The sequence below is a fragment of the Drosophila simulans genome, chromosome 2R (genome assembly GCF_016746395.2).
Source record: "Drosophila simulans strain w501 chromosome 2R, Prin_Dsim_3.1, whole genome shotgun sequence".
Lineage (NCBI taxonomy): Eukaryota > Metazoa > Arthropoda > Insecta > Diptera > Drosophilidae > Drosophila > Drosophila simulans.
The window spans coordinates 21,287,240-21,313,134 of NC_052521.2; the positions used below are offsets into that span (position 1 = coordinate 21,287,240).

The following is a 25,895-nucleotide window of genomic DNA, read 5'->3' on the forward strand; positions in this document are numbered from 1 at the left end:
GCGCACATATCATTACAGCGACACCACATCCAGGAGCACCAGGAGGGGCCCCCGAAGCAGGAGGGGCATCTCGGCGAGAACCGCGCACCACCGAGGCACCCGGACAACCCACTAATTGCGTGAGAGCTGGTGCACTAAGCACAGGGGCCGGGTTTTACTTAAGCCCATTGTGCCGCCGCTAGTTATAATTTAATTTACATTTTTCTTAACCAACGCTGGCTGCGATTTATCAATTTCTCGCCGCGAGAGAATCCGCGAGAGCGCTTCCTCCAGGGTTGCCGCTCCATTTGGCGGCCGGGGAGCTGCAAGTCGAGCTGGATCCAATCTGGATTTATTGCTTTAAAATCTTCACCAGCTGAATGCAAAGTTTATAACACAGCCAGAATATGCTTATATGGAAAATCAATCATATACCATCATATAATCACACAATCCTGATGCGAACGCCACATAATTTTGACACTAGTTCAAGCTATATGTTTATATTTTCGATAAATCCCGCCCAGCTAGCGTTCCAGCGAGCCGCAAGCTCCAAGCTGCGATCTCCGGGCGCAGTGGCAACCCCCGACAGAGCCGCGCTCCGGAGAGACCGATTCCGAGTCCAAGCGAGCGAGGTGGAACGGGAATCGAGCGAGCTGGGGGCTATCGCTCATTCGAGATTTGCTGTCGAACCGACTTGGTGCAGTCGCTCCGCGGATCCGAGATCGCGGTTAATCGGGGGAATCGAGAGAGGCGGCTAGTTGGCGCGACTTTAGAGGCAGTGCATCGAGTATACGGAGCGTAAAACACCGACTATAACCGACATCGACACAGTGAAGCCACAGATTCGTAAACAATCCCAGTAACGCCGATTCGTGCGAGTGTAAGTGTGGGTGTGCCAGTGTGAGTGCGACTAATTTAAAGGCGACTTTAGCTAATCCCAGATCTACACCGCCCCCGCGCAGTGATCCAGTGTCTTAGCCAATGCATTTAAAAGCCATGCTGGTAATTACGCAAATTCTGTGCAGAAAAGCGAGTGAAACATGTGCGATGGAGTGAATATGAGAGTGAAGTGGCGATTTCACTGGCGTGAAAAGTGCTTGGGCAGCCACTGTGGCGTATACGTAACCCCCAACCTGGCCAAAATCCGTGCACTACCCCACACATCTCTACAGATCAGTATCTGTAAAGCGAGCGAGACAATGGGGGCCCAGCCTCCCAGCCTCACAGCCTCCTCCCACTGAAAGCCAAATGGCAGTTCCCCCTCGTTCGGCGGAGTCGAAAAACAATAAGAATGCGGCACAAACGGGTTTTATTCTGCATTATTTATCGCTTCTGTTTTCCGTCGCCAAGTGCACGTCTTCATTCCATTAGTTCGATCGTTATGCTCTCGCTAGCCGGAGATTACTCCGATCGGAGATCGGAGATATGAGGTCTGAGATCTGCGATCTGCGACTATATCTTCGGCTCAGCCTGTGCCAAGCACACAAAACAGCAAAACACACGAGAAGATCGGCAAAATAAAGGCAAACAGCTAAAACGTGTCCCATAGCCCAAAAAGACGCTCGCGACGAGCCATCGGGCCAAGACATAAACTCAACCGGTTGGTTTGCTTTTCGAGCACCAGCCACAGTAACAGAAAAAACACAGAAAAAACAGAAAAAAACAGAAAAACAGTAAAAAACAGAAAATCAGTGAGGAAACACACCTCAGCTCCCCTTTAAGGCCCACGAACCCAAGAGTAGTATGTAAAAATTCAGAAGAAATGAGTCTGGCAAAAACGCGCCGAGATACTTATAAATAACAGTCTAGATGGCCAAGAAGGTGAGATGCGGGGGATGCGCGGGATGGGGGCTGTTTAGCATAGTTTATTTTGGCGCTAATGGGCGGGGGAGGAGGGAGCAGAGATCCGGCTAACTGGAATCGAAGCCGAAAAGATGCTAAATATGCGATCAACAACAAATAAGAAATAACAAATGGAATATTCCATGCCATCCCGATCGGGCACCGACTTTCTTTTCTCGCATCCGCCACATTTGCATTCCAAATGAAATCCTACGAGCACACTCCATTTCCAGTTCGATGAAATGGTGCGACGACCACGCCTTGACTCACCCACTTCCACTGACGCACTTCCGTCCAGGGATCTCGGACCACATAGCCACATAGCCACCTAGATGCGTGGACATATGCGCTCGGCCGGATCACTGCTCCCATGTTTGCCCGCTTGGTTAGGCAGGCGGTGCTAATTGCCTTGATTACCCTTTATTAGACGAACATCTTGATAATCTCATCTGGCTTTTGGGCTGGGCGGGCTGGTCAAATTGAAGTCATGGGTTCCAGATTTTGGCCATAGTAGCAGCACGGCGGCTTGCTGGCCATAATTGACTTGTTGGCCGAGTGAATCCCATGCCCATGCCAGCGGCAATTAGCACAAAAACAACATACCAAATACAATTTATTCATATTTATGGCTCAATTCCACCGCCGCTTACGTGCAATCGTGTTTTTTTTTAACCCGCCGCACGCCATTCGAGAGCTCCATGGGTCGTTCGCAGATTTGCTTTATTTGTTTATTGAAATGCTAATAAAACGCTAAATGCCGATTCGGAGCCCCAAGAAGCCCCAAGGATGAGGTTAAGCCACAATACACATCCACTAGAAGCAGTCCGTCGGCCAAGTCGCTAGTCCAAAGCCCAAGAAACCAACTTCCGACTCCGTCATAGCACCGATCAATAGCAATAGTCGGACAGCTAGCTACAGGTTTCTTGGATTTGTTTTGTTTCCATTGGCATCTTCAAGTGAAACTCGAGTCACGATCGCGGGTCTGGTTTGGGTTTCGGCTGGGTTTATTTTTAGTTGCCCCGCCGCCGACTAAATCAAATCACTTGAGCATTCCATTTTATTGTTATAGGAGGAAGCGTTCTTTATCCGACGGGCAAACAGCCCCGGGATCCGCACTGCCCCTCCATCCGCGCCAGCGTGCATGAAAGCCAAGGCGTTAATTCAATCAAATCCATTGCGACAGGCAGCCATGACAAAGCGGAGGCAAAGTCCCGCTTCAGAAACCACTTTCGGTCATTGGATCGCACGAGCGAAGAGCTAAGATCGATCCAAGGCTGCCCAGTGGCCATTGCGCAATCCACAGGCCACCCGAAGGCCTCGATTTCGGCCAACTTACGCACATCCCTCGATATTGCGCATTCGCCGCGTGGACCGCAACACCTTTTGTAGCATACATTTTGGCTTATCTTCGCCGGAATGCCGAGCCATTCCACTCCAGGCACTCCGCTGGCCCAACAACCGGGCTGTGTGTCACTCGGGGCATTCGCATCCCCTGCAAATCGGGAGTCACGTGCTCCCTGACAATTTAGCAGACGCTCCACATCGGATGAACATGCATTAGTGGTGGAGTCATGGCGCTCGGTGGCGGATAAAGCCCCACACAGACGCCGCAGAGTTCCATCGAAATCGCCAAGTACTACTTATCTGGATCTGGTTTCTCTTTTTGCGTTGTTCTGGTGCCAGACAGCCCAGATATCAACTTGCAGTATAAACATGTGCCCATGTATATTCTGCATCGCAGCAGTCGCATTTGCACGCGGAACCCGTATTCTGAGTACTTTCCGACTTGGGGGAGGATTGCTTCGTGGTTATTCGTGGTCGTGGCATTGTGCCAATTTCCCAACGAGGAGGATTACATACTCAAGGATCACTTATAGACATTTATATAAGAGTGAGTGAGAGAATGGTAGTAGTTACAGCGCTCCAAAGGTTGAAGGATTACATCCACTCGCCCCTTTTATGGCAATCAATGGAATAACGGAATAATCTTGAGACTGGAAAAGTCCTTGGAAAATGGAAGTATATTAGGGATCAGTTGATAGGAGTGATCTGTATGCACAAACGACTCGCATACACAAATTGTTTAATTAACACGCACTCTACCATTTTAAAGTTCATTTAATAATCATGATGTTGCAATTGCGAATTTCTATAAGTGCGCAATTTTGGGATAGTTGATGCAACTATCTTAAGTAAATGTTATTTATCTTAAGTCATGTGTCATATAAGAACTAGGGCCCCAGGAACTATTACTCATCATTATATACCCTGGAATTCTGGGAATTAGGCTCTATCGGCCCCTTGAACATAACTCTGCTTAAATCTTGCCACTTCCTGTGGCAATAAAAACGAGATTTGCAAGTGGAAATTTTTGACATAATTGCTGTATTTGGCGTGCTTATCACCGGATACAGATACCCTTCCTTCATACTCCCACTTCTTCAAAAAAAATATCATTTAATCCAGACATTAAACGAGATGAGGAAAGGAAAGTGGGTTTTGGAAGTTTTCTGGGCACTGAAGTGCCACAACTAAGCTGACTTTGCTCCACTTAGTGGATTTGCCTGATAAGGTTAATCGTTTGTGTGTACTCCACTTTTAACATTTCAACATTTCCTTCAAAGGTCGCCCAGTGGCCACTTGCAACCCAACGATCATTCGCCGGCAACTCATGGTCCCACTTCTGCACTCTTTACAGACCCAACCGACCACCAGACATGCTGTAGCCACCAGACAGGATGCTCTGAAGTGACTCGAATATGGACCTTGATTTCTTCGAACTCTGTAAGTACAAATCGAAATCCATTCAATTACCACAAGTGTTCGTACCCACGTTGCTCCGCAAGGATAACCCATTCGAGTGCAAATGGAGTCCTTGCAGTGGCCCCGCTGAAGGCTGGGCCGGCTCTCCTCGTCATTGACAGCCAAAGTGGATACTAGAAATAGATAATTCGGGGAGGGGGTGCCTCTGGGCCCACGAATACTCTTGGCCAGAAAGGGCAACCAACTGGAGGTATCCACTTGAGTTTCAGTAAAACATCCAATTTTGAACTCCCGCCAAATGAACATTTATAACTTTGGTTCTTGAGGAACAAAAGAGGAGGGAACGCAGGATTATAGATATATTTCAAATGGCAATATGCCCCATTTACAACAAAAGCTATAACCTCCTGCCCAATTCAAAAACATACTTATTATTACCCATACCCATATTCATCTGAAAAATCTTAAGTTCCGCCAAGAGTAGTAAACCAACTAGTTATGGATACCTACATAGGACTGAGGCAGTCGGGATATATGATAGCTGGAACCGTTTAATATATTCCCATACAATTGCGACTGCCTGGGATTGGCATGCCACTTGGGCGGCACACGAAAGGAGCAGGTTGTTTGATCAATAACCCGACTCCGGGGAACGGAAGCCCAAATATTTGCACTCCGGCTGAGATTCCGCAGGCCGCAGTCAGTGCCCAGATGTTTCCTGTCCATGTGCGACGTGTCGCGAGTGCCCAGTGACTAAGCAAACACAAGAGATTGCCCATATCCCCCCACTGGCCTGGCAGATTGTGGAAGCAGGTTTCCAGAACCAGGAGCATTTGCGAAAATATTTACCGCAGAACAATTGCACAAACAGTAGCTGCGTAACTCCAAGCCCTGCAGACGATGATCCGCTGCTGGGGTCCCGCCGATCCGAGGGCTCCCGTTTCCATTCCGAGCAATTAGGTTTCGTTTTCATCGCTTGGTTACCATGCCGATCCGTCCGCAGTGGACTCCATCGTTTGATTATTAGTTTTACGGCCCGTTTCGGGCATTATTTTCGCTGCTCAGCCAGTTGTGAAGAGTGCATCAACCGTATGCTCGCTCATACGTGCGTTAGATAATTGTTCCATCGGATGCAGCGGATCGCAGCAGCAGCAGCAGCAACAGAAGCATCAAAGTCGAGTTGGGCAGCCCATGGTGTGCGCATGGATGCTGGCAGTTAGAGCCAGCTAACTTGGCCACCAGTTCGGGCTAAATCGAGGAACGCCGCGTCTTGGAGTCCTGCAGACACAACCACCCACTAACTATGGACTATCCCAAGAACTTGAGCGGTAACTCATCATCATCATCATCGTCAGCATAGCATAATAATCCAAGTCCCCCATCCGCGGCACTTGCATAAATTACACAACTCGCTTTGGGGCACCACCAGTCAACAATCCGTTTGGCCAAGTATCGATCAAACACGGAGCGGGAATTTCAGGGCTTATCAGCGGCTGCTCCCCGCTTCCAGTGGCCCGAATAAAACGAATATTTTGATTCCACTATAATTATCTGCGGGCTGGTAGACGCCCCCTCAGCAACGTGCCACACTTAGTTTCCCCATAATTGAAATGTTTTTCTGCCATTCTGATTTGCAGTCCGAGTAGCGCGCGATTCCCGGACTTTGCTCTACTTCGAAAGATAATAAACTATTGGATGTCAATATTTACTCCTTACCCCCGTCCCCCTGGATACAGAATTTGTATATTTCCCCGGAACGAAGGTGGCTACTTGAGAGCTAATGGGCCCAAGGAGCCGTTCGTACCACATAGTCTTGTAAAACTAAACCACCAACTATACCTATTACAACTGAGCTCCACATTCAGAACCATCCAGATTCGCTTGGATTTCAATGTTTCCTTTGCACACAAACTTGAGATGATGAACTAACCACCATGTCTTGCACTGTTACAGCTCCCCAAGATCTGGATGACATAAACAGCGATGGCATGGACCATCTGGATCTACTGGTGCAGGGGGCCTTCGACGATGGCATCCAGCTAGGCCACAATGGCCACCTGTCCGCCGGAGGAGCAGTGCACTCCCACATGGAGTCGCCGCACACGTCGCCCATGAACGGCTTGGATGCCCACCTGACCAACTCCGGCCGCGTGGGCAGCACGCCTGTGGCGGCGCAGGCCCAGAGCCACGTGCATCCGCAGCTGCCGGAGAGTCCGCCGGACTCGCAGCCCGCCTACAGTCCGCTGGGCGAGGCCCACGGCATGGCGATGCCGCTCCAGCGCGAGCTGATCTATCCGGGTCTGGCGCCCATGCAGCACCAGGCCAACATGCTGCAGACGGATCTGGGTCAGTACGCCTCCCCTCCGCAGCAGCAACACCACTTTGCAGCTCCGCAGGCCGATGTGCGGATCAAGCACGAGTCCGAGCTCATCATCAACCCGAGCAACTTGCTCGGCCAGCAGCAACAGCAGCAGCAGCAGCAGCAGATGCAGCATCAGCAGCAGCAGCTCAACGAGCAGATGTTTGCCCAGCACCACCAGCAGCACCAGGACGGCATCCTCCAGGACCAGATGCTCTACTACGATAATGGAGCCGGAGCGGGGATGTACGCGACCGGCAGCTACCAGAACCTGTCCACCTGCACCCTGACCTCCGCCCTGGGACTGGGCGATCGCGTCCAGGTGATCGGCACCAGCCAGTTGTCCCTGAACCGCGTGTCCGCTCCCTCGACGCCCGTGCACTCCTTGTCGCGCAAGCGCAAGATGTCCACGCAGCTGGATTGCCCGGAGTTCCCCAGTGCGCCCAAAGTGGATGCGGGCCTGCAGATGAGTCCCCTGCGCGCCTCTCACCACTCGCTGGCCACGCCCACCCCGGCGCCCTCCCACTGCTCCGCCTCCGTCTCGCCAGCCCTGTCCGCCGTGAACTCCCAGGCGGACAACAGTCTGGACGGACAGCCAGGCGGCGTGGTCACAGGCTCCGGTTCCGGTTCGGGATCAGGTTCCGGATCGGGCAGCGAGGCGGGTGACCCGGCGGGGGGCCAGTGCATCCGGTTCAACGCCTTCCAGCCGGAGAATTGGCACAAGCTGTTCGACCAGAGCCTCCAGGAGCTGTCTGTGATCTACTACCGCGTGGACGCGGACAAGGGCTTCAACTTCAGCGTCTCGGACGACGCGTACGTGTGCCAGAAGAAGAACCACTTCCAGGTTACTTGCCATGCGCGCCTCCAGGGCGATGCCAAATTCGTGAAGACACCGTCCGGCTTCGAGAAAATCAAATCCTTCCACTTGCATTTCTACGGCGTCAAGTTCGAGGCGCCCAACCAGACGATCCGCGTGGAGCAGAGCCAGTCGGATCGCTCCAAGAAGGCCTTCCATCCCGTTCCGTGAGTAGATCTTCCTGAAGATCGCCAGATCCTATCTTTTAGAAACCCATAACATATATCTTATCATATCATTCATTTTAAAATTTCCTTCCACAGCATCGATCTCCAGAAGCACATCGTCAGCAAGATCACCGTGGGTCGTCTGCACTTCTCGGAGACGACAAATAACAACATGCGCAAGAAGGGTCGTCCCAATCCGGAGCAGCGCTTCTTCCAGCTGGTGGTGGGTCTGCACGTGCACACGATCTCCGGGAACTTCCCGGTGGTGAGTCACGGCAGCGAGAAGATCATCGTGCGGGCCTCCAATCCGGGTCAGTTCGAGTCCGACGTGGATCTGTGCTGGCAGCGGGGTCTGACCCCAGAGTCGGTCTTCCACACGGGCCGCGTGGGCATCAACACGGACCGCCCGGACGAGAGCCTGGTGGTCCACGGCAACCTCAAGGTGTCCGGCCACATTGTCCAGCCGAGCGACAGTCGCGCCAAGCAAGAAATCGGCGAACTGGACACCTCCGTGCAGCTGCGCAACCTGCAGAAGATCCGGATAGTGCGCTACCGCTACATGCCGGAGTTCGCCGTGCACTCGGGTCTCCGGCGGGAGAGCGACACCCGGGAGATAGAGGACACCGGCGTGATTGCGCAGGAGGTGCGCGAGGTGATCCCGGACGCGGTGCAAGAGGCTGGCAGCGTGGTGCTGCCCAATGGAAACGTGATCGAGAAATTCCTGCTGGTCAACAAGGTGGGGCATATTCCCAATTCACTTTCTTCAACTGACTAACTTTCGAACCCTTCTCAAGGACCGCATCCTGATGGAGAACATCGGAGCCGTCAAGGAGCTGTGCAAGGTGACCTGCTCGCTGGAGACGCGCATCGAACACCTGGAGCGCGCCAACATTGGCCAAAACAGCCAGCAACTGCGTGCCAAGGATCTGCTCGAGCCGCGCTGCATCCTGCCGGAGCGAGCAGCCATCACGTCCTACGGCAGTCGTCGGGATGGCTACGAGGTCTGCTCCAGCCGCTCCCTACAGATCGTCATCTTCCTGCTGATCATCGTAATGGCAGCCTGGTAAGTTGCAGCTCGGATAAACATCCTTGGGGGGTAGCACATTTAAAATATCCAACTTTTGCTCATCTTGCAGCCTCGCAGCGGTGTCCACTCTGTACTTCGTGGAACACAACAAGCAGCAGCAGGCTGACGGATTCTTTGGTGCCGGGATGTTCCGCCAGGAGGCGGGTCCAACGCACCTGAGCGACGAGGAGCGCCACTACTTCCACAACCTGCACACGCTGTTCAAGAACAAGACGCACGGACCCTGGCCAATGCGTCAAATGTACGCCACCAGCACCTCGCGTCCGCCCGGATCCCGCCTAGCCGAGGACGAGGCGGAGGACCTGGCGGCGGTGCTGACCAAGCCACAGGTGTCCTCCGGCCAGCAGCAGCTGAGTCTCAAGCACGGGGTCATCACGACGACGGCACCGCGATTCAGCAACAAGACCATCAGCAGCAAGAAGGGCAAGTGGCCGCCCACCCAGGAGGTGCTGCGTCAGGCGGCGGGTCAGAAGCTGCACCTACCTCAGCCGGTACATGTGGTTCCCGCTGCTCCAGTGAAGGTATCTCCAGCTGCCCTGAACGACACAGTGGCCTCCACGGAGAAGCCACCCCAGGCCATTCCTCTGCCTCAGGACTTCGAGAACAACTCCATCGACATCGATGCCCAACAGAAGCAGTCCCAGCTGAAACTGGACGAGCACATCGTGGTAGTGGGCACTATCGCCAGTCCCGCCTCCGATGCCTACGAGTCCAACTCCCCATCTGTCGCCGCTCATCCCATTCGCAAATTCAATCCTGGAACCGTCTACACCCACGTCTACAAGACCGTATCGCCCCCAACGTCCAATCTGGCTCTGACCACCAACAAGGTGAGCACCGAGCCCGCCCAGAGTCCACTAGCCCAAGCTCTGGACGTGCCGCCCCCGGCTCTTCCCGTGAGAAACAGCAGCGACAACCCCGATGCCCTGGACCTGCAGAACCTGAGCAACACCAACGAGTCCGTGGACAATCCCATCACCCAGGTGTTCGGGTTCGAGTACCAGGAGTCGGGCCTGCGGGAGTCCAATCTGGGCAGGCGATCTGCCAATCAGAGGAGCCTGGAGTGGATCAGACAGAAGAACATCAAGACGGCCACCTTCGGACAGCCGGCGGAGTGCAATGGGGATGAGTCGGTTAGCGACAATTGTCAGGTAAGCTTCAGATAGAGTGATGCGCATCCAGGTAGTTATTCAACATCCTCTCCAGTCCGTTTGCTTCGAGGAACTGCCGCCGACTCATCCTCAGCCAGACAACGTGGATGCCAATGTGAAGGAGCAGCACGTGGAGGACGATCTGCAGTCAGCAGAGGAGCAGGAGCACGACCCGGACATCGTAGAGACCCTACCCGCTGCCTCAATAGGCAATGAGACCTCAGCCGCGCTAGAGGACCAGCCGGGATTCCTGGGCAAGAGCTCGCACGGCACCGACGCCCTGACCAAGAAGTTCCCCCAGCAGACCGAACCGGTGGTCGCAGCCAAGGACGATCCTGTCTATCGCCTGCTGCAGTCCGCCTCTGGGCAGGATCAGGGGCCGAAGACCGACGAGTCCGTGCTGCCGCCCTTCCAGCTGGACTGCTGGAGTGTGGCCAGTTGCGTGCTGGCGGCCCAGTACAACCACACCATTGACGTGGAGCAGTTCTGTCCCACCTCGGGCAGTTCCCTCAATGTCAGCTATGTGGTTCCGGTGTCGCGCTACCTGCAGGCCAGTAGTCTGGAGCTCCATCTGAGGTTAGTTGGGTACACTTGCATCTAAGATAGTATCTTAAAGATACTATTGCATATGCAGTATGTTTTTAGATACTGAATCATACTGCCGTTGAAACCATTGCAAAGATCCAAGGACTTCTAATGAGACCTTTACAATCACTTATATCTATAATCCAACAGCTCCAACAAGCCGCTGCAGTGGTCCATCTGCGTAGATGAGGATCAGGCCAAGCCGAGTGCCAACGCCCAGCTGAACGAGGACGACGAGGGCGAGACCACCAGCGGAGTGAAGATCCTCAAGCAGCAGGGCAAGAACAAACTGAGCCTGGCCCTGGATCTTCCCGCCCGCGGCTACTTCCTACGGGAGTTTATGCTCCGCGCCAGCCACGACCTGGAGCAGGTGGGTTATCCGGATTAATCCGCATTAACGCGAAATTCAGCGACTCTAGCCTCCTTTTCGTTGCAGCAAAAACTGTGCGACGACAACGCTCACCCGGCAAACCCCATACTCCAGTACAACGTTAGGATCGTAAGAGATTGTGATTAGTTTACAGCTTAATTTATGGCACGGGCCGAATCTGAACTCCAAAACCATGTGCGAGTGCAGCACGCTTCGATGTTGCGGATGTGTCCTGGCACCCGGCGCGGTAACATCGTTTGAATTAGGAAAATTCAAAAATTAAATAATCAAATACTTTTGATCAGCGAGCGGAAGTTGAAAAAGCATACATTTATACGTATAGACAACAAATCATCAATAAATGCAAAAAAAACAATTATCGACCATTAAAATAAACTATGTAGAGAAATCTTGTAAACCTGCCTTTTTAATTGCTATAAAACGATTCCAGGAATATAAAACCAATAAAAATATCTTCTTTCGTCGGTCTAACCCTTTTATAAGAAAACCGAGAAACATATGTACGTCATATTAATGCACTTTACTATTAAACAAAAGGGAAACTTAACAGATAAACGACCGGCGAAGCTCTAAACGGCGAACGGCTGGTCCTTGCCATCCTCATGGTACTTGATGTATGTTTCACCGTGGGTGAAGTCCTTGGTTCCCTCCAAGCGACCTCGGGGCGGTGCCTTCTCGTAGTCGAAGGCCTTCTCCGACTTGCCGAACAGCTGGTTGGTCATCTCGATGTCCTCGCGGTACTTGCCGACGACCACCTTCTTGCCAGTGAGCGGGTCCGTTATGTCACCCAGCGGATAGACTACTTTCTCCACGTTGTGCGTGATGAGGCGGGTGAGGCGCTCGGGCAGTTCCCGTATCAGGACCACGTCCCCGGTCTTGCACACCTTCTGCGGATCGTGGGCGAAGTAGAACTCGTCCTTCTTGAAGTACTACGAGGAGGAAGGAAATTGTGTGAAATCTCCTGAGGCGAGATCTTATGTATGTTATGCACACCATATTCAGGTTCTTGTCCAGCTCCATTCGGCGAATGCGGATTTTGGAGGCGTTCTGCTTGATGCAGGGCATGCACTGGCCCATTAGTAGGAGTCCTCGCCTCGACATTACTTAATTTTAATTTAAGAGTTTAGAAAAATAAACAACCGGTTGGAAAACACAGCTGGTAGATCGCTGGCGATAGTATCGATTGGGCCTGGAACTATCGATATTTCGATATGTTTTACTCAGCAGTTTCTGATTTTAAAAATCGCGCCAAATGCAATCAGCATGCAAGCCTCACTTAAAAAAGAGGGTAACATGACTTTTCATCGGAAAAACAAGTGGATTCTAAGGACATGATATTTTTATGAACATGATATTTTATAAAAAATTAAGCAGTTTTACATAACATAACTTTTAAATTAAATTATTGTTTAATGGCTTAAAAATGTTTACTTCAAAGTGTATTACTTTTAAATTCATTTTGTTTGTAAGTATTACAAATTTTTAATTCAAAAGTTAAATTAACAATTTGGCTCACGAAGACATATCGCAAGATGTATCGATGTCTTCATGCAATGCAGCTCTGGGTAGTCACACTTATCGATAGGCCGCGCACTCCACGTGTTTTTCGTTCATTTTCTCGCAGCGCGCAACACGTGCGGAGGTTTCTCTCCGTCTATCAGTTGATTTAGCAGAAAACGTAGATAAAATGGCCGACGTGGGTAAGTCTGGCAAGTGATGAATTAAAGGAGTGCCCAATTAAACGGACTATGCGCCAACAGAAGTACGCAAGGAGAAGAAAAAGAAGAAGATCAAGGAGGAGCCCTTGGACGGCGATGACATTGGCACGCTGCAGAAGCAGGGCAACTTCCAAATCAAGCCCTCCTCCAAGATCGCCGAGCTGGACACCTCGCAATGGCCGCTGCTCCTGAAGAACTTCGACAAGCTGAACATCCGTTCCAACCACTACACTCCGCTGGCGCACGGATCGTCGCCCCTGAACCGCGACATCAAGGAGTACATGAAGACGGGCTTCATCAACTTGGACAAGCCGTCGAACCCCAGCTCCCACGAGGTGGTGGCCTGGATTAAGAAGATCCTCAAGGTGGAGAAGACGGGCCACTCCGGCACGCTGGATCCCAAAGTCACGGGTAAGTGATGCGCGTGCTCGCCTCCCCCCATACAAACCTAACCTCATTGTGTGCCGCGTGTTTTTTTTTCTCGCAGGTTGCCTTATTGTTTGCATTGACAGGGCCACCCGGCTGGTGAAGTCCCAGCAGAGCGCCGGAAAAGAGTACGTGGCCATCTTCAAGCTGCACGGAGCCGTGGAGTCGGTGGCCAAGGTGCGTCAGGGTCTGGAGAAGCTGCGCGGTGCCCTCTTCCAGAGACCTCCACTCATCTCCGCCGTAAAGCGTCAGTTGCGCGTTCGTACTGTCTACGACAGCAAGCTTTTGGACTACGATGAAACCCGAAATATGGGTAAGTCAGAAGTTTCGTTTATCCATTCTCGCCCAGAGCTGGTGCGTCGCTGCTGGATTAGTTTATCCTGCAGAGGTGCAGCCTGCTTCAGCCAGTGAAACACCAGTATTTGCCTAACCACGCAAATGCACAATGTAATTGTTAAAACCTCGTCTTTTTCTCTCCTCCAATTCTGCCTACTCACGTGCTCAGGTGTTTTTTGGGTTAGTTGCGAGGCCGGCTCCTACATCCGTACCATGTGCGTCCATCTGGGTCTCGTACTGGGTGTCGGTGGCCAGATGCTGGAGCTCCGCCGTGTCCGTTCGGGCATTCAGTCTGAGCGCGATGGCATGGTGACCATGCACGATGTTTTGGACGCCATGTGGCTGTACGAAAACCACAAGGACGAGTCTATGCTGCGACGTGTGATCAAGCCGCTAGAAGGTCTGCTGGTCAACCACAAGCGCATTATCATGAAGGACAGCTCGGTAAGTTTGGCATCCAGTCGCCGTTTGCGAAGTACCCCATGATATTAAGCCGGCAGGTGCTTGCAATCCCCACGGGCACCTGTGACTATGATTGGGAACAGCAAAGCTGCTGATGTGTGTATGTTGGGCAGCGCTCTTTTCCTGCGCGCTCGACAAAGAATATTCGGTCGACATTTCGTCTAGCAAAAGACCCCCTTATGATATCAACTAACACCTTATTTCTCCAGGTCAACGCCGTTTGCTATGGTGCCAAGATTACATTGCCCGGTGTCCTGCGCTACGAGGATGGCATTGAGATCGATCAGGAGATCGTCATTTGCACCACCAAGGGTGAGGCCATTTGCCTGGCCATCGCCCTCATGACCACAGCCACCATGGCCTCCTGTGACCATGGTGTGGTGGCCAAGATCAAGCGAGTGATCATGGAGCGCGACACATACCCGCGCAAGTGGGGATTGGGACCAAAGGCGTCGGCCAAGAAGGCGCTCATTGCCGCCGGCAAGCTAGACAAGTTCGGAAGGCCCAATGAAAACACACCTAAGGAGTGGCTGACCGGTTATGTCGACTACAATGCCAAGAAGCCAGCAGCTCAAGATGTCTCCGCCACAAACGGCTCCAGTGAACCCAGCAAAGTATGTTTTTGACAATGAGTTAAACCCGGTAATCAGTTGCTAAATAATTGTGTTCCTTCAGCGCAAGTTAAGCACCTCCAGCGTAGAGGAAACTGCGGCGGCGGCGGTATCCGAGGAGACTCCTTCCAAGGACAAAAAGAAGAAGAAAAAGAAGCATAAGGGCGACGAGGAGGCCCCAGAAGCCGCTGAGGAGGAGGCAGAGCCAGTAGAAAAGGAGAAGAAAAAGAAGAAGAAGAAGGACAAGGATAGGGAGAGAGACGAAGCTCAGGAATAGAAATCAGAAGTTTCTATAGGATTAGGTTTTAAAGAGAACTCTACGCTTTTTTGTAGAGGCGCCTACCGATTGATAGCTGTTAGGTTTAAGGAGTGTTTTTATGTGTAGAAGTGCATACAAATTACAAATGCATTTAAGTGACATTCGCAATGCAATAAATTGTACATTTTATTGTAGAACTCTATCGCTAGTTTCTTAAGGTCTTAGATTTTCCTTAGGTTTTTCAGTTAGAAAGGCAGGGAATACAGACATCAAAGGTGAGTCAACCATTTCATTACTATGTTCTTCAAATGTGGCTTTCGTTTGCGTTATCTGATGAGCAATAACTTTCGCCCCTAGCTGAAAAATGAAACTTCTCATGTTGAATGCGAGATTGGTCTTACTGAAAATAACGCAAAATAGCTAAGCTCATTTGAGTTTTTAAAACCGTTAACGTGACCTATTAATTACCTAATTTATATTTCTATTGTAGCTTGGAATACTGCTGAAAGAACAAAGCGGGAGTGCAGAGATGATACGGTTAGTATCTATTTGATGACCACCTTTACGTTCTAATAGTTCTGATGAGCATTAACTTTCGCCCCTATCTGAAATTGAAACTTCTCTTGTTGAATGCGAGATTGGTCTTACTGAAAAACTCAAGAACTATAAGCACATGGGCTATCTTTATCCAATATATTTTAAAACCCAATATATATTTACAGATCGGCGGAACGAAAACTAAAAACGTGCTTCGAATAAACATAGGAATTAAGGTAAGAACGCATTAATTGAAAGTTGGTTTCCTTATTATCATGATGAGCATTAACTTTCGCCCCTATCTGAAATTGAAACTTCTCATGTTGAATGCGAGATTGGTCTTACTGAAAAGAATTTCCATTTAAAAACACGAAAACAAGTTTCTAAGCTCTTTCTAACAAAATTTTTCTATACTCTTTACAGATTTGTTAATCAGGTTATCCAATATATTGATTACACCTTTATTAAAAGAGGTAAATATTGAAATGCTAAATTTTATTAAAATGTTTTTAAGTGATGAGCATTAACTTTCGCCCCTATCTGAAATTGAAACTTCTCCTGTTGAATGCGAGATTGGTCTTACTGAAATGACTCACAATTAAAAACACGCCTCAATCTTTTCGATTGCCCTTCTAAATAAATGCTACTTTCTCTTTACAGATGCATTCAAAAGATTTTTTGAAAATCATTCAATACCACAGGAATCTTAAAAGGTAAATATATTCAAAACGAATCAGTTCTTTGCGAGAATCCCTTCTTCGAAAATTAACTGATGTAAAAAAAAAAAAACTGAATTATGTGGCATGATTTTCACATTAACCGCAACAAATCCTACTCCAATAGGTCCTACTGACAATTCTCACAAAAATAATGCATTTTGGTCAATACAATAACAATCTTGCCTAACAATTGACTCTCCTTTGCTTTTCAGTTCGCATGCCACTTTGTTGAGTTGAGTAAAAAAGGTAAAAATAATAAAGCTCGTTTGCCCAGTTTCTAGTGAAAATGTTGAAATAAAAATACTGATTTATGTGGCATGATTTTCACATTAACCGCAACAAATCCTACTCCAATAGGTCCTACTGAATATTTTCACAAGAAACTTAAGGTGTGTTTTAACCAGACGTGGTGCTAAGTGAAGTTTTTCTTGTATTTGCAGTTGTGCGTTTGGCGACTTTCCACTGACTGCTCCAATTGAATTCCATTGCATGCCCATTTTTTTAGGTACAGCACTGCCCAAGACATCATATAATACTTTATAAGCAAATAAAAGAAAAAACACAAAATGTACAACTTGTTTTTAATTAGACTAGGCCATGTGTGCTCTTAACCTAAAACACAGCTGAAGTCTTTGGACCGCCTGTTTTGGGCGCGCAATGGTGGGTCAGGGGTGCAAAAAAGCGCGAAAGAAAAAGAGTGCCGACCGTCGGATGGAGAACTTAAGCACTGCCATGTGTGTGTGCGAAATTAAGCTCCAATGTCGATCCTCATATCGCATGCCCAATGTTTGATTGTGGCTGGCTTGTCCAGATGTTCACATAAACACGTTTTTCGTGACCCGAAAATATCAGCTTGAGTTTTTTGCTACCCAAGCAGCTCTGCGTTCCATTCCGACATCCCTTGCCGCGCTGCCTATCGAACGCCATGTTGGATTTATCGTAGTGTGTTTGTCTGTCACTATTTGTGTATGTATTCGGCTATGCTTTTTTCCGTCGCGTTGTCAGCGAGAGCAGCAGGTTAATTGTGAAAATAATTTCAAACTGTGGGCGCACTTGCGGATTTCCAAGTGCCTGCGAACCAACAGACTCCAATTCGAGGCTCTGAGTACAGGTAAGTGGTCCCGAATAGGTGCTAAATTGCGATGCAAAAGGACATTTGCCGGCGTGCGGAATTTTGTGCTGAGTGTAAAGGGTGCTTTTGAGTGACGCATGCGATCGTGTGCGCTTGTATCCATTGCGACGCCATGTTGGATTTTCACTTTGAGGTTATTGATTAGTTTTCCGCAAGGCAAAGAATTAGTTTCAGAGTAACCGTTCAGTGTGCAGAATTACAGTTACAGTTATTGTATTGCGGATGATAAATAGCTGGTGTAATGCGTCGATTTCGATAAAGCACGAAGGCAGGTAGAATATCGGTATTTAAAGAAGCAGCAAGTACTGTACATTGGTCTTCTATTTCATTATTTGGGTTAGTTTCAGTTATTGGCCCACTATTATTTGCAAATAGTAGTTCTCAGAAGATAATTCTCGGAATGAGTGTTACAAAAAGTCAGTTTTACAGAAAATATTTCTCTTTTTACTCGTCCTGTGCCAAACGTTTTTTATCTATGCGCATATACATATAGCACCTAGTTTTCACCTATCTTCAGGTAGCTAAATTCATATCATATGTTGAGTATTGTAAAATCAGGACATTTTCCGAAGTTTTCGCCGTCTTTTTCCAACATACTCGAGTAACCCAATTATCGGTAATCGGAAGAAGCACGTGTGCCACCACCTCTCTCATCAATCTTGCTAAAGCAACAACAACAGCCGCTAGCCCATGCCGTTCGTTCCCGGGAAATGTCTGGAAGGCCAGGGCTCACACACGGACCCACACACTCGCAAGCATGCATGTGGCGGTGACGCTGAGTCGAAATCGGGATTATTTTGTGATCTGATCGCAGTGCATTGCGTACTTCTGTCTGGCAGCCGAACTTCAGTGCAACTAGGAGATGAGTTCATCGTGGAACTGAATCACCTGGAGCTCTGGCAACTAAGCGCAGTCAGTAAAAGTGCGGAAATCAAAGCAAAAATGTGTTGATGCTGCTCTTCGCAGCGCATCGCTTCGCATCGCGTGTTTGTTTGTTTGTGTGATGGTGCGGCAAAAGGCGCTAAGCCAACAACTAAAATCGTAAACATAACGATTCTGTGATAGAAAGGCTGTTTGCAAAAAGTGCGTAGTAATTATAATTATAATAAGTGATTTAGTCATGTATTTTACTGTCATAGGCAAGCTGTTAAATTGGTAACTGTGTTGCATGTAAAGCAAACTTTAGCCCGTGTATGTATCTACTGTTTTTTTTGGCAAATTGTGGGACACCAATTTGCAGACATAGAATTGGTCCAACCTTAAAATGAAACCCCCATATAGTCCTTATGAGAAAATCGATGTTTTCTTATGTATATTTGTCATAGATATGTAGTGTTGTATGGGCGGCGATCTTGTTGTTTTTTCCGGCTAGTGTTGGTAAACCCGCATTAATTAACAGTTCACTTAGCACTGGAAAACGTCCTAGTTTTTGAGGTTAAAGTTTCGACATTGCATTATAATTTTTTATTTCGGTTTCCCCACAGCATGACTTACGAAATACCCCCAATCAAACTGAAAGGCAAAGAACTGATCAAATACCGTCACATCAAGCGAAAATATCCTGTGTCCAAGGAATTCCTGCACAGCAACTGGTGGAATGTCGAGAGGTTCATAGTGTACGCTCTCAGTCCCCGTTGCGTCATCAGAAACTATGCCTGGCGACGGCGGCGCACCCGCAAGGTCTGCATCATCCGGCGAGTCCGCATCCTGCTTTTCGATCCGCGACTCAAGCGGATGATAAAACGCCGCCTGCAGAACGTGCGCCATTGGTCCAAGAGTCTAGTAAATTACTACAAGAAGATGGGCAGAATCGAAGAGCATGAAGAGACGGAGGTGTACCGCGTGGCAGAACCTCTGGCAGCCGAGGAGCTGTCCAAGCAGATGAAGCAGCAACTGGAGCTGCTTAAAACGGGCAAGAGAAGTTTGTCGCTCATTGAAGAAACAACTGCCATTGCGGAGGCGCCGCCTAAGAAGCCTAAGCAGTTGCCTGATATCCCCGAGGAAGCCAGGGTCATTAATGATAGCGATGATCGCCTGGATGCAGCGCCCTCCAAGCAAGCTGCAGAGCGGACACCCACCAAGTCGCCTGCGCAAGTCGCCGCCTCGGAGGATGTCCCAACCCCGGCCACGCCTAGCAAGGAGCAAAGTGGCCAGACAAGCACTTGCTCCAGTGCCGAGAAGACGGACAAAGAGGAAAAGGTCGGCGGCGGCAGTAAGTTCCTGGACATGCTCATCAGTAAGGTGCGCGTTAAGAACTTCGCGCGGGAGAACAACATGCCCGCTGAACCTACTGCGGTCACGTTTTGCACATCCGAGGACGAAGGCAGCACAGACTTCGTGGGCTTTGACGAGAGCGTTCATCAGCCGGGCATGCTGCTCACGCCGCTCGTGCCGAACAACTGCAAGACCACGGAGGGAAATTCCGCCTTCGTCAGCGAGTCGCTGGATGCATACATGCGTGAGCACCATATCAATGACTCGGACTCGCAGGACGATAAGGACAAGTTGCTTGAGCCCATGGGACACGATGGCCAGGTTACTTCGCACAGCATGCCGCCGCCGATGGACATGCCAGCCGTTCCGGAGGCATTGCAGCGGTTGAGAACGGTGGCGGAGAGGCGTCAGTACTTGCAGCGTTGCAAGAACCACAAGATGGGCATCATCAACAACGAAGCCAACGTATACAGAGAGCTGCAGCGGAAGCAGCGCCAGCGAAAGGTCAAAATTGGCGCCATGCAAGCGCTTCAGGCATCCGACTCCCAAATGCCTTTTACTCGCCAGGGCTGGCAGGCGGCCAGTTATGTGGCCACCGAGCACTCCAAATACTACTATCAGGTGCGTTTTTGAAAGACTCTTTTTGTTGGGCTTTCGTTAACCAACTCCATGTTTTCCAGGTAATACAAGTGGATGGGGAGATGGTTCGCCTGCCGGGCGCTCAGGGTAATAATTTAAAGCGCGAGAAATCTCCCTACCTAAGTAGACTCAGTCGCAAGGAAGAGGAGGAACTAAAGTGCAGCGACCAGTGCTTGGATGCCCGCATTCTGCGGGAACTAAAAGTAATTCCCACAAGAGTGAGCCCTCCAAGGAACCCCAAGATCCTCAACCAGTATCCGCTGCCCGCCATCTTCCGCCCCTGCCCGTTGTCCAAGAAACCGCTGCAGAGGCCGCTGGACGATGACACGGCCGCGTTGCTCCTCGCAGGAGGCAGCATGGCCGTGGTAAGCATGCCAAATGTGGAGCTTGATGTAATGCCGCAGCTGGGTCGCCCGCTGGACGAAATAGCCAAGCGGTACCTGCAGCACATACTGCCCCATCATGACATAACGCGGGAGTGGGCTGAGTTTAGTGTATCTACGCTCCAGGCGCCGCCCGCCACAATGAAGGATGCAGAAGAGCAGGCTTCCCAAACACCAGCTGGTCGTCGGAAGAGCTTCACCTTCGTTATTCCCTATCTCAATGATCGGAATCACATTCTCGTTCGCCGCGTAGTGGACCGGTCCGAGCACCTAGACAAAAGTTTTAAAGAGGAACCCAATATGCTAAAAGAGTTCACTTTCCGAGAAATGCTTCCACCTCAGCCGGATGCCGAAGGTCTGGCCTGCGCGGACATGATAAGCGATATGATCAACACTGTGGCCATCAGCTGCAGCGAAAACAGTTTCATAAGCGAAGACCCGGATGCTAGTTCGTTACCCAAGTCCTCCGATCTGAGTCCCGCGAAGGAAGAGGCTGGCAAGGACGCGGATAAGTCAGGCGCCAAGCCAAAGCAACTGCCCAACAAGCAAAAGCGTCTGGCCAACGAACTGAGGCGATTAAATGCCACCATCATAGACGCTGCTGCTAGAAAGGCAGATGGTAAGTTGTCTTGCTACTACCTGATATAATATATTAAATAAAGATTATTTCCTTCTCTAGCTAACAAACCTTGCAGTAAGGATTACTGTCAGCTGGGCTGCGTATGCGCCAGCTTGGCAGGTACGGAGCTACCTGTGCGGGATCACTGCGGCAGGGCAGAGTGTGTTCTGGATTGCCGTTGCCTGAGTGCAGAGGAGAGTCGCGTCATGCGCTTGGAAGCTGCAGATGTAATACTCTCTCTATAACCATTTTATGTGACTATAAAGTAATCCACTATTTTTACACAGGGACGCGGAATTTCCAACGAAGATGCCTTCAACTTGCGCCGTAAGGCCACGGCACGACTGGCCAAAATGGAGAAGGACTTTACCTCCACACTGGTGCTCACCGACAACGAGACGCTGCTGATCAATGAGTCGCAGGGCGACAAGAAGCGACGCTGCACAAAGGCGCCGAAGCGCTATGAGGATTTCGATGACTCTATTTACGACGAGGAGGAAAACAATGTGGTATCGCCTACAACTAGGAAGCAAAAGAAGCACGCCGCTGCTGCTGCGGCTGCCGCAGCAGCCGCTGCTGCAGCCGCTGCAGCTAGTGCGAAGATATCGGCTCCTGCTCTAAGCGAACCGTGCTTTGTGAAGGACACGCACCTGGCCATGCTGAAGCATTGCTTTGTAGGACTACGACGGCTGTCGAATGTAGAGAACTTGGCCACGTTCTGCATGACCCACCAGCTATATAAGTGCTTCTGTGGCGGTGACTCTCCAGATGGCAAGCCTGTGGTTATCGAGAAGGATCAGTGGAACGCACCAGTGACTCACTTTAATCCAGATCTGGCCGTCAGAGCGCACTACAGCTTCGAGCGTCCGCCGGATGAGACTTCAACAAAGAAGAAAGGAAAGGAAAAGAAGCCCAAACCTAAGCTGGAGCCGAAAACTACCAAAGAGGATCAAGAACCACAGACTCAAGCAGTGGAGGCCCTTCCGCTCAAGACTGAACCCAAACAAGAATCGCCACCAGCTAATTCCCTGTTCAAAGATGAGTCCCCTCTCAAAAGGTCAAATGAGTTGAATAAGATATTCAACTACTTCCGTTCGCGTCCAGATAACTGCCGGCGAGCTATTTCCATTCCCAAGAACTCTTACCAGCGGCTAAACCAAAGACGGGCGGATCGTGTGCGTCACCAAATAGATCGCGAGGAGAGTTCAGAGACGAATGAGGTGCTTAAGATGCGCATTCAAGGTGCCGTGGTTTACTATCGCAAGGAAATCGATCGGCAACGAAAGCGAGAGCTGTGCAAAAATACTGTGAGAACTCCCGTGATAGAAGTGCGGAATGAATCCGATACAAGTGATGCTAGCGTGCGTCAGAAGAAGATTGAAACCCCCGCCGAGGGGCCGACTCCTGGCAAGCGCATTAAACTGAATGCGGATGAGCCCCCAGCCCAAGAGAAGAAGGCCCATATGCTGGACATTCAAGTGCCTCGCATCGCCGCGTGCTATTCCCTTAATGCCGCTTCGGTGGACGTTCTTGCAACTGATATTGCAAAGGAAGCAGCTGCAGCTGCTGCTGCCACGGGATCCGCACATGGTTCCACCGATACGCATTCCGCCAATAACGGGTCCTTCTACAACGAGGTGGTCAAGAACATGAACACCCTGGTTAGCAAAAAGATGCAGGATATTGATTTGGCGCTGCAGCGTGAGAGCAAAATAATTCCGTCGCCCAACGAAGAGATTCTTTGCATTATCAAGTGGACGAATTTTCTTGCTGCCTTTGAATCTGGTTTCGTATTTATTTGGGACGTTCAAATGAAGACTCACAGCTTTCTGGCGGCTACCACGACCAATTTGATGCCCTCTGTGTGCGGCGCAATTGGAGTTGTAAACACCAAGTTCGCCCCGGATCCCCAGGCACTGCCCTTGATGGCTCGAATGCTAATGAATTCCATGCGGAATGAAAAGACCAACCGTCTCGCCGTTGTGATGCAGGGCAGGCAGAGTTTCTGGCTAGTCAAGGGCTTTCTGCGACATATGCAAGGCAATGCCTGCACAAAGCCCACGCCCATGACTCATCCGTTGCTCACCAAGAAGATCAATGTGCTGTGCTCGCTGCTGGTGAAGCAGCGCGTCCGGGAAAACGACAAGAAGGCGCTTGGTGACGGCGGCGGCGCACCCTCTGAAGTCTTGGCAGCAGATGTTTCGCCTCAAACATCGCTTCTAATGAAGCACCGCTCACGGGATCTCAAACGAAAGTCTCAGGGCGATGAAAGTCTATCCAGTGGGCCTCCAAAATCTTCCAGACCATCTGCTGGAAGCTATCCCACAGCTGCATCGGTGGCTCTGACCTCTACATCGTCAGCTTTTGCTCCAAGCTCCGGGAAATCTACTCCTGTTTGCCCTGCCAAGACCAACCCCGCCTCTACTAAAAACAAAAGCAGCGCCTCCGGAATCCGCAGCAATATCGAGTTCAGAAAGGTTAACCACAACGATGTCGATGAATTGCAAATACCCGAGCTGCACCAGACCGACCACCGCTGGGTGGTGCTCGACATCTTCGATGACTTTTCTCACATCTTCGTGCCCTCCTTTAGTGATATGATCTCGCTGACGAGGATTCACAGCGTGATGCAGGTGGCCGAGGAGAGGCAGAAGGTGGTGAAGCTTCAGTTCTTTCCCAACGCGCCGTACGATGCCTTCGTGACGCCGTCGTCCAAGAAGAAGATCTACTTTGGACCGTTGAGTTTGGACATGCCGCCGCCGGTCCTTGTGCTACTACAAAGTGTCGATCGGAAGATGATGTTGCGCGAGGTTTACCAGCGCGAGCACTCCATTCCTGTACAACGCCATCGTCGAAGCATGGCTTTCTGGGTGCTGCACATTAACGGACAAGTGCACTTTGAGATCGATACGGAGTCGACGGCTAAGCTGGCAGCGCAACAGAAAAATTTTATTGGAACTCCTCCCGGTCTAAATGTGTTGAAAATTCCGTCGCAGCTGTCCGTGGAAATAGAAAAGAATCAAGATGAGGTGCCACCAGTGGTGGTCATCGACAGTGATGAGGAAGATGATGACGGAGAGAGGCAATTGGTAATCGACGAGCAGGATGATGAGCAGGCAGAGACGGCCGTTAAGCCGGAAGTGGACCGCACAGGCTTCACCATACAAACTTTGCCTTCCAGTGGCGCTCTGCAAATAACGATCTCAGATTCAGCAGAGCCATCCCCACAGCCTGCCAAAGATGTGACCACCTGCCACTTGAGTGGTGGCTTCATGCCGTTCATTGCAAACGTGCCCGTAAAGGTTGGGGAGACGGCTCCCACCACTCAATTCCTGACACCTCAGGTCCAGGTAACCACGTCGCAAGGTGGTCCGGAAACACTCACCACCAGTTCCTCTTCTCATTTGCAACCATCAAAAATTGCATACTCCAAGATCAACGAGCCATTACAAGAGCTACTCAGCAGTGGAATCCCTCCTGGAGGCATCACGATCACCAAAATGGACAGCAAAGAGAAGACTTTGCCAAGCGAAACCGTCCAGATTGTCAACAACAAGAAGAGCATCGCTATTACCGGGATACATAAACCAGTAACCAAGGCGGGGTCGTCAACGACCAGAGCTACGGCAGCGCGAGCGACTCCTGTTTCGAAATTAGCACCCCATATAAGAACTGGTGCAACAACACAACCGAAAACTTTGGTTAGGATTTATCCAAAGCCAGCCACTGCTGCTGGGCGGAAATCCCTGCCTGCAAACGCCAAGACGCCAGTAGCGACGCCACGACAATCCCAGCCAGTCAAAGTGGGAGTTGCCTGTGATAAGCCGCCATTAGTATCTGGCTCCACATTGCCCGCGTTGGTTGAGCCATCCGCTCGAAAGTCTCTGCCCTCGAAGCCTCTAGCTGCTGGGGATCCCATGCCCCCACGACAATCTCTGCCAGCAAAGGTGACCGCCAATCCTGCAGCTTCTCGTCCGGATGCGGCTTCAGTTTCGGGCCAAAATCTCAACAACGTATCTAAAGCTCAGTTGGCAAAAGAGGATATTTGCTACGGCATCATGGTCGCCAAGGACTTGCCACGTTTCCGCGCCAAGGTGGAGGGCTCTGCCTTCATAATCAAGATACCTGATCATGGCGTGTTTCGCTTCAATACTTTCGGATTAGCCGCTAGTTTCCTCAGTCGGTGAGTGTGCACTGCGTCCTTCCAAGAAGCGAAAGCTTATTAATGAATCTATCAATTTACTTGCAGCCATGTGGCGAAGGATCATAAATTGAGAGAGTTTTTGCCTGCCGAGTGGAAGTTCCATGCCTTGGAGCAGCTCAATAAACAGGTGCCATCTAGGAGTCAGCAGTCCCTTGCTGCCATCGTAATCGAAGATTGAGCTGATTTTTCATCACATTTCTTGGATACGGATACATATTAAATATGTAAACTGTTTAGTTATATCTAGAAATAGCCTTGTCTGTTATTATGATTTTTGGTCATGCGAAATGGCATACTATTATGTTGTGTATCATAAATAATTAATAATTTTAATGATGTATAGCATTATTTAGTTGGAAACACCATTTAAATGTATTTCATACTCACGCCGCATGAGTTTTAGTCTTTGTAAACTATTAAATTTAAATACATGAAAACAACAACATTTATGGT

General features: G+C 50.0%; 4 protein-coding genes and 5 non-coding genes across 12 annotated transcripts; 8 read left to right on the plus strand and 1 right to left on the minus strand.

The window, feature by feature from the left end:
* The first annotated feature begins 630 nt into the window (after positions 1-630).
* On the plus strand, positions 631-11,580 carry LOC6736018. Of its 3 annotated transcripts, XM_016168871.3 has the most exons (9): positions 631-862; positions 4,523-4,608; positions 6,541-7,969; positions 8,066-8,705; positions 8,764-9,032; positions 9,106-10,207; positions 10,263-10,783; positions 10,943-11,162; positions 11,229-11,580. In XM_016168871.3, the coding sequence occupies exons 2-9, from the start codon at positions 4,584-4,586 to the stop codon at positions 11,307-11,309; spliced, it is 4,287 nt and encodes a 1,428-aa protein (XP_016029421.1). In that variant the 5' UTR covers positions 631-862; positions 4,523-4,583; the 3' UTR covers positions 11,310-11,580. The 3 variants fall into 3 exon arrangements, with proteins under 3 accessions (XP_016029421.1, XP_044778654.1, XP_016029420.1); XM_044922719.1 differs by lacking the exon at positions 631-862 and having other exon boundaries at positions 4,507-4,608; XM_016168870.3 differs by lacking the exons at positions 631-862; positions 4,523-4,608 and adding an exon at positions 5,329-5,915.
* A 104-nt stretch (positions 11,581-11,684) lies between these two features.
* Positions 11,685-12,380, minus strand: LOC6736019 (28S ribosomal protein S17, mitochondrial). The gene is made up of 2 exons (XM_002082892.4): positions 12,177-12,380; positions 11,685-12,112 (listed from the first exon to the last, which is right to left on the minus strand). The coding sequence occupies exons 1-2, from the start codon at positions 12,282-12,284 to the stop codon at positions 11,753-11,755; spliced, it is 468 nt and encodes a 155-aa protein (XP_002082928.1). The 5' UTR covers positions 12,285-12,380; the 3' UTR covers positions 11,685-11,752.
* Positions 12,381-12,734: 354 nt separating this feature from the next.
* On the plus strand, positions 12,735-15,188 carry LOC6736020 (H/ACA ribonucleoprotein complex subunit 4). Its single transcript, XM_016168872.3, has 6 exons — positions 12,735-12,883; positions 12,944-13,312; positions 13,389-13,640; positions 13,833-14,107; positions 14,335-14,739; positions 14,801-15,188. Exons 1-6 carry the CDS (start codon positions 12,871-12,873, stop codon positions 15,011-15,013), a joined length of 1,527 nt encoding a protein of 508 aa, XP_016029422.1. The 5' UTR covers positions 12,735-12,870; the 3' UTR covers positions 15,014-15,188.
* On the plus strand, positions 14,141-14,280 carry LOC120284518. Its single transcript, XR_005543796.1, has one exon. It is a non-coding gene; the product is annotated as a small nucleolar RNA snoR639/H1 (small nucleolar RNA).
* A 131-nt stretch (positions 15,189-15,319) lies between the features above and the next one.
* Positions 15,320-15,408, plus strand: LOC120284523. Its single transcript, XR_005543801.1, has one exon. It is a non-coding gene; the product is annotated as a small nucleolar RNA Me28S-Gm1083 (small nucleolar RNA).
* Positions 15,409-15,569: 161 nt separating this feature from the next.
* On the plus strand, positions 15,570-15,655 carry LOC120284526. The gene has a single exon (XR_005543804.1). It is a non-coding gene; the product is annotated as a small nucleolar RNA Me28S-Gm1083 (small nucleolar RNA).
* Positions 15,656-15,800: 145 nt separating this feature from the next.
* LOC120284524 lies at positions 15,801-15,889 on the plus strand. Its single transcript, XR_005543802.1, has one exon. It is a non-coding gene; the product is annotated as a small nucleolar RNA Me28S-Gm1083 (small nucleolar RNA).
* Positions 15,890-16,039: 150 nt separating this feature from the next.
* Positions 16,040-16,126, plus strand: LOC120284525. The gene has a single exon (XR_005543803.1). It is a non-coding gene; the product is annotated as a small nucleolar RNA Me28S-Gm1083 (small nucleolar RNA).
* Positions 16,127-17,166: 1,040 nt separating this feature from the next.
* LOC6736028 lies at positions 17,167-25,882 on the plus strand. 2 transcript variants are annotated; one of them, XM_016168874.3, is made up of 6 exons: positions 17,167-17,362; positions 18,868-20,218; positions 20,278-21,238; positions 21,299-21,465; positions 21,526-25,421; positions 25,488-25,882. In XM_016168874.3, exons 2-6 carry the CDS (start codon positions 18,869-18,871, stop codon positions 25,618-25,620), a joined length of 6,507 nt encoding a protein of 2,168 aa, XP_016029424.1. In that variant the 5' UTR covers positions 17,167-17,362; position 18,868; the 3' UTR covers positions 25,621-25,882. The 2 variants fall into 2 exon arrangements, with proteins under 2 accessions (XP_016029424.1, XP_016029423.1); XM_016168873.3 differs by lacking the exon at positions 17,167-17,362 and adding an exon at positions 18,034-18,466.
* Positions 25,883-25,895: the final 13 nt, after the last annotated feature.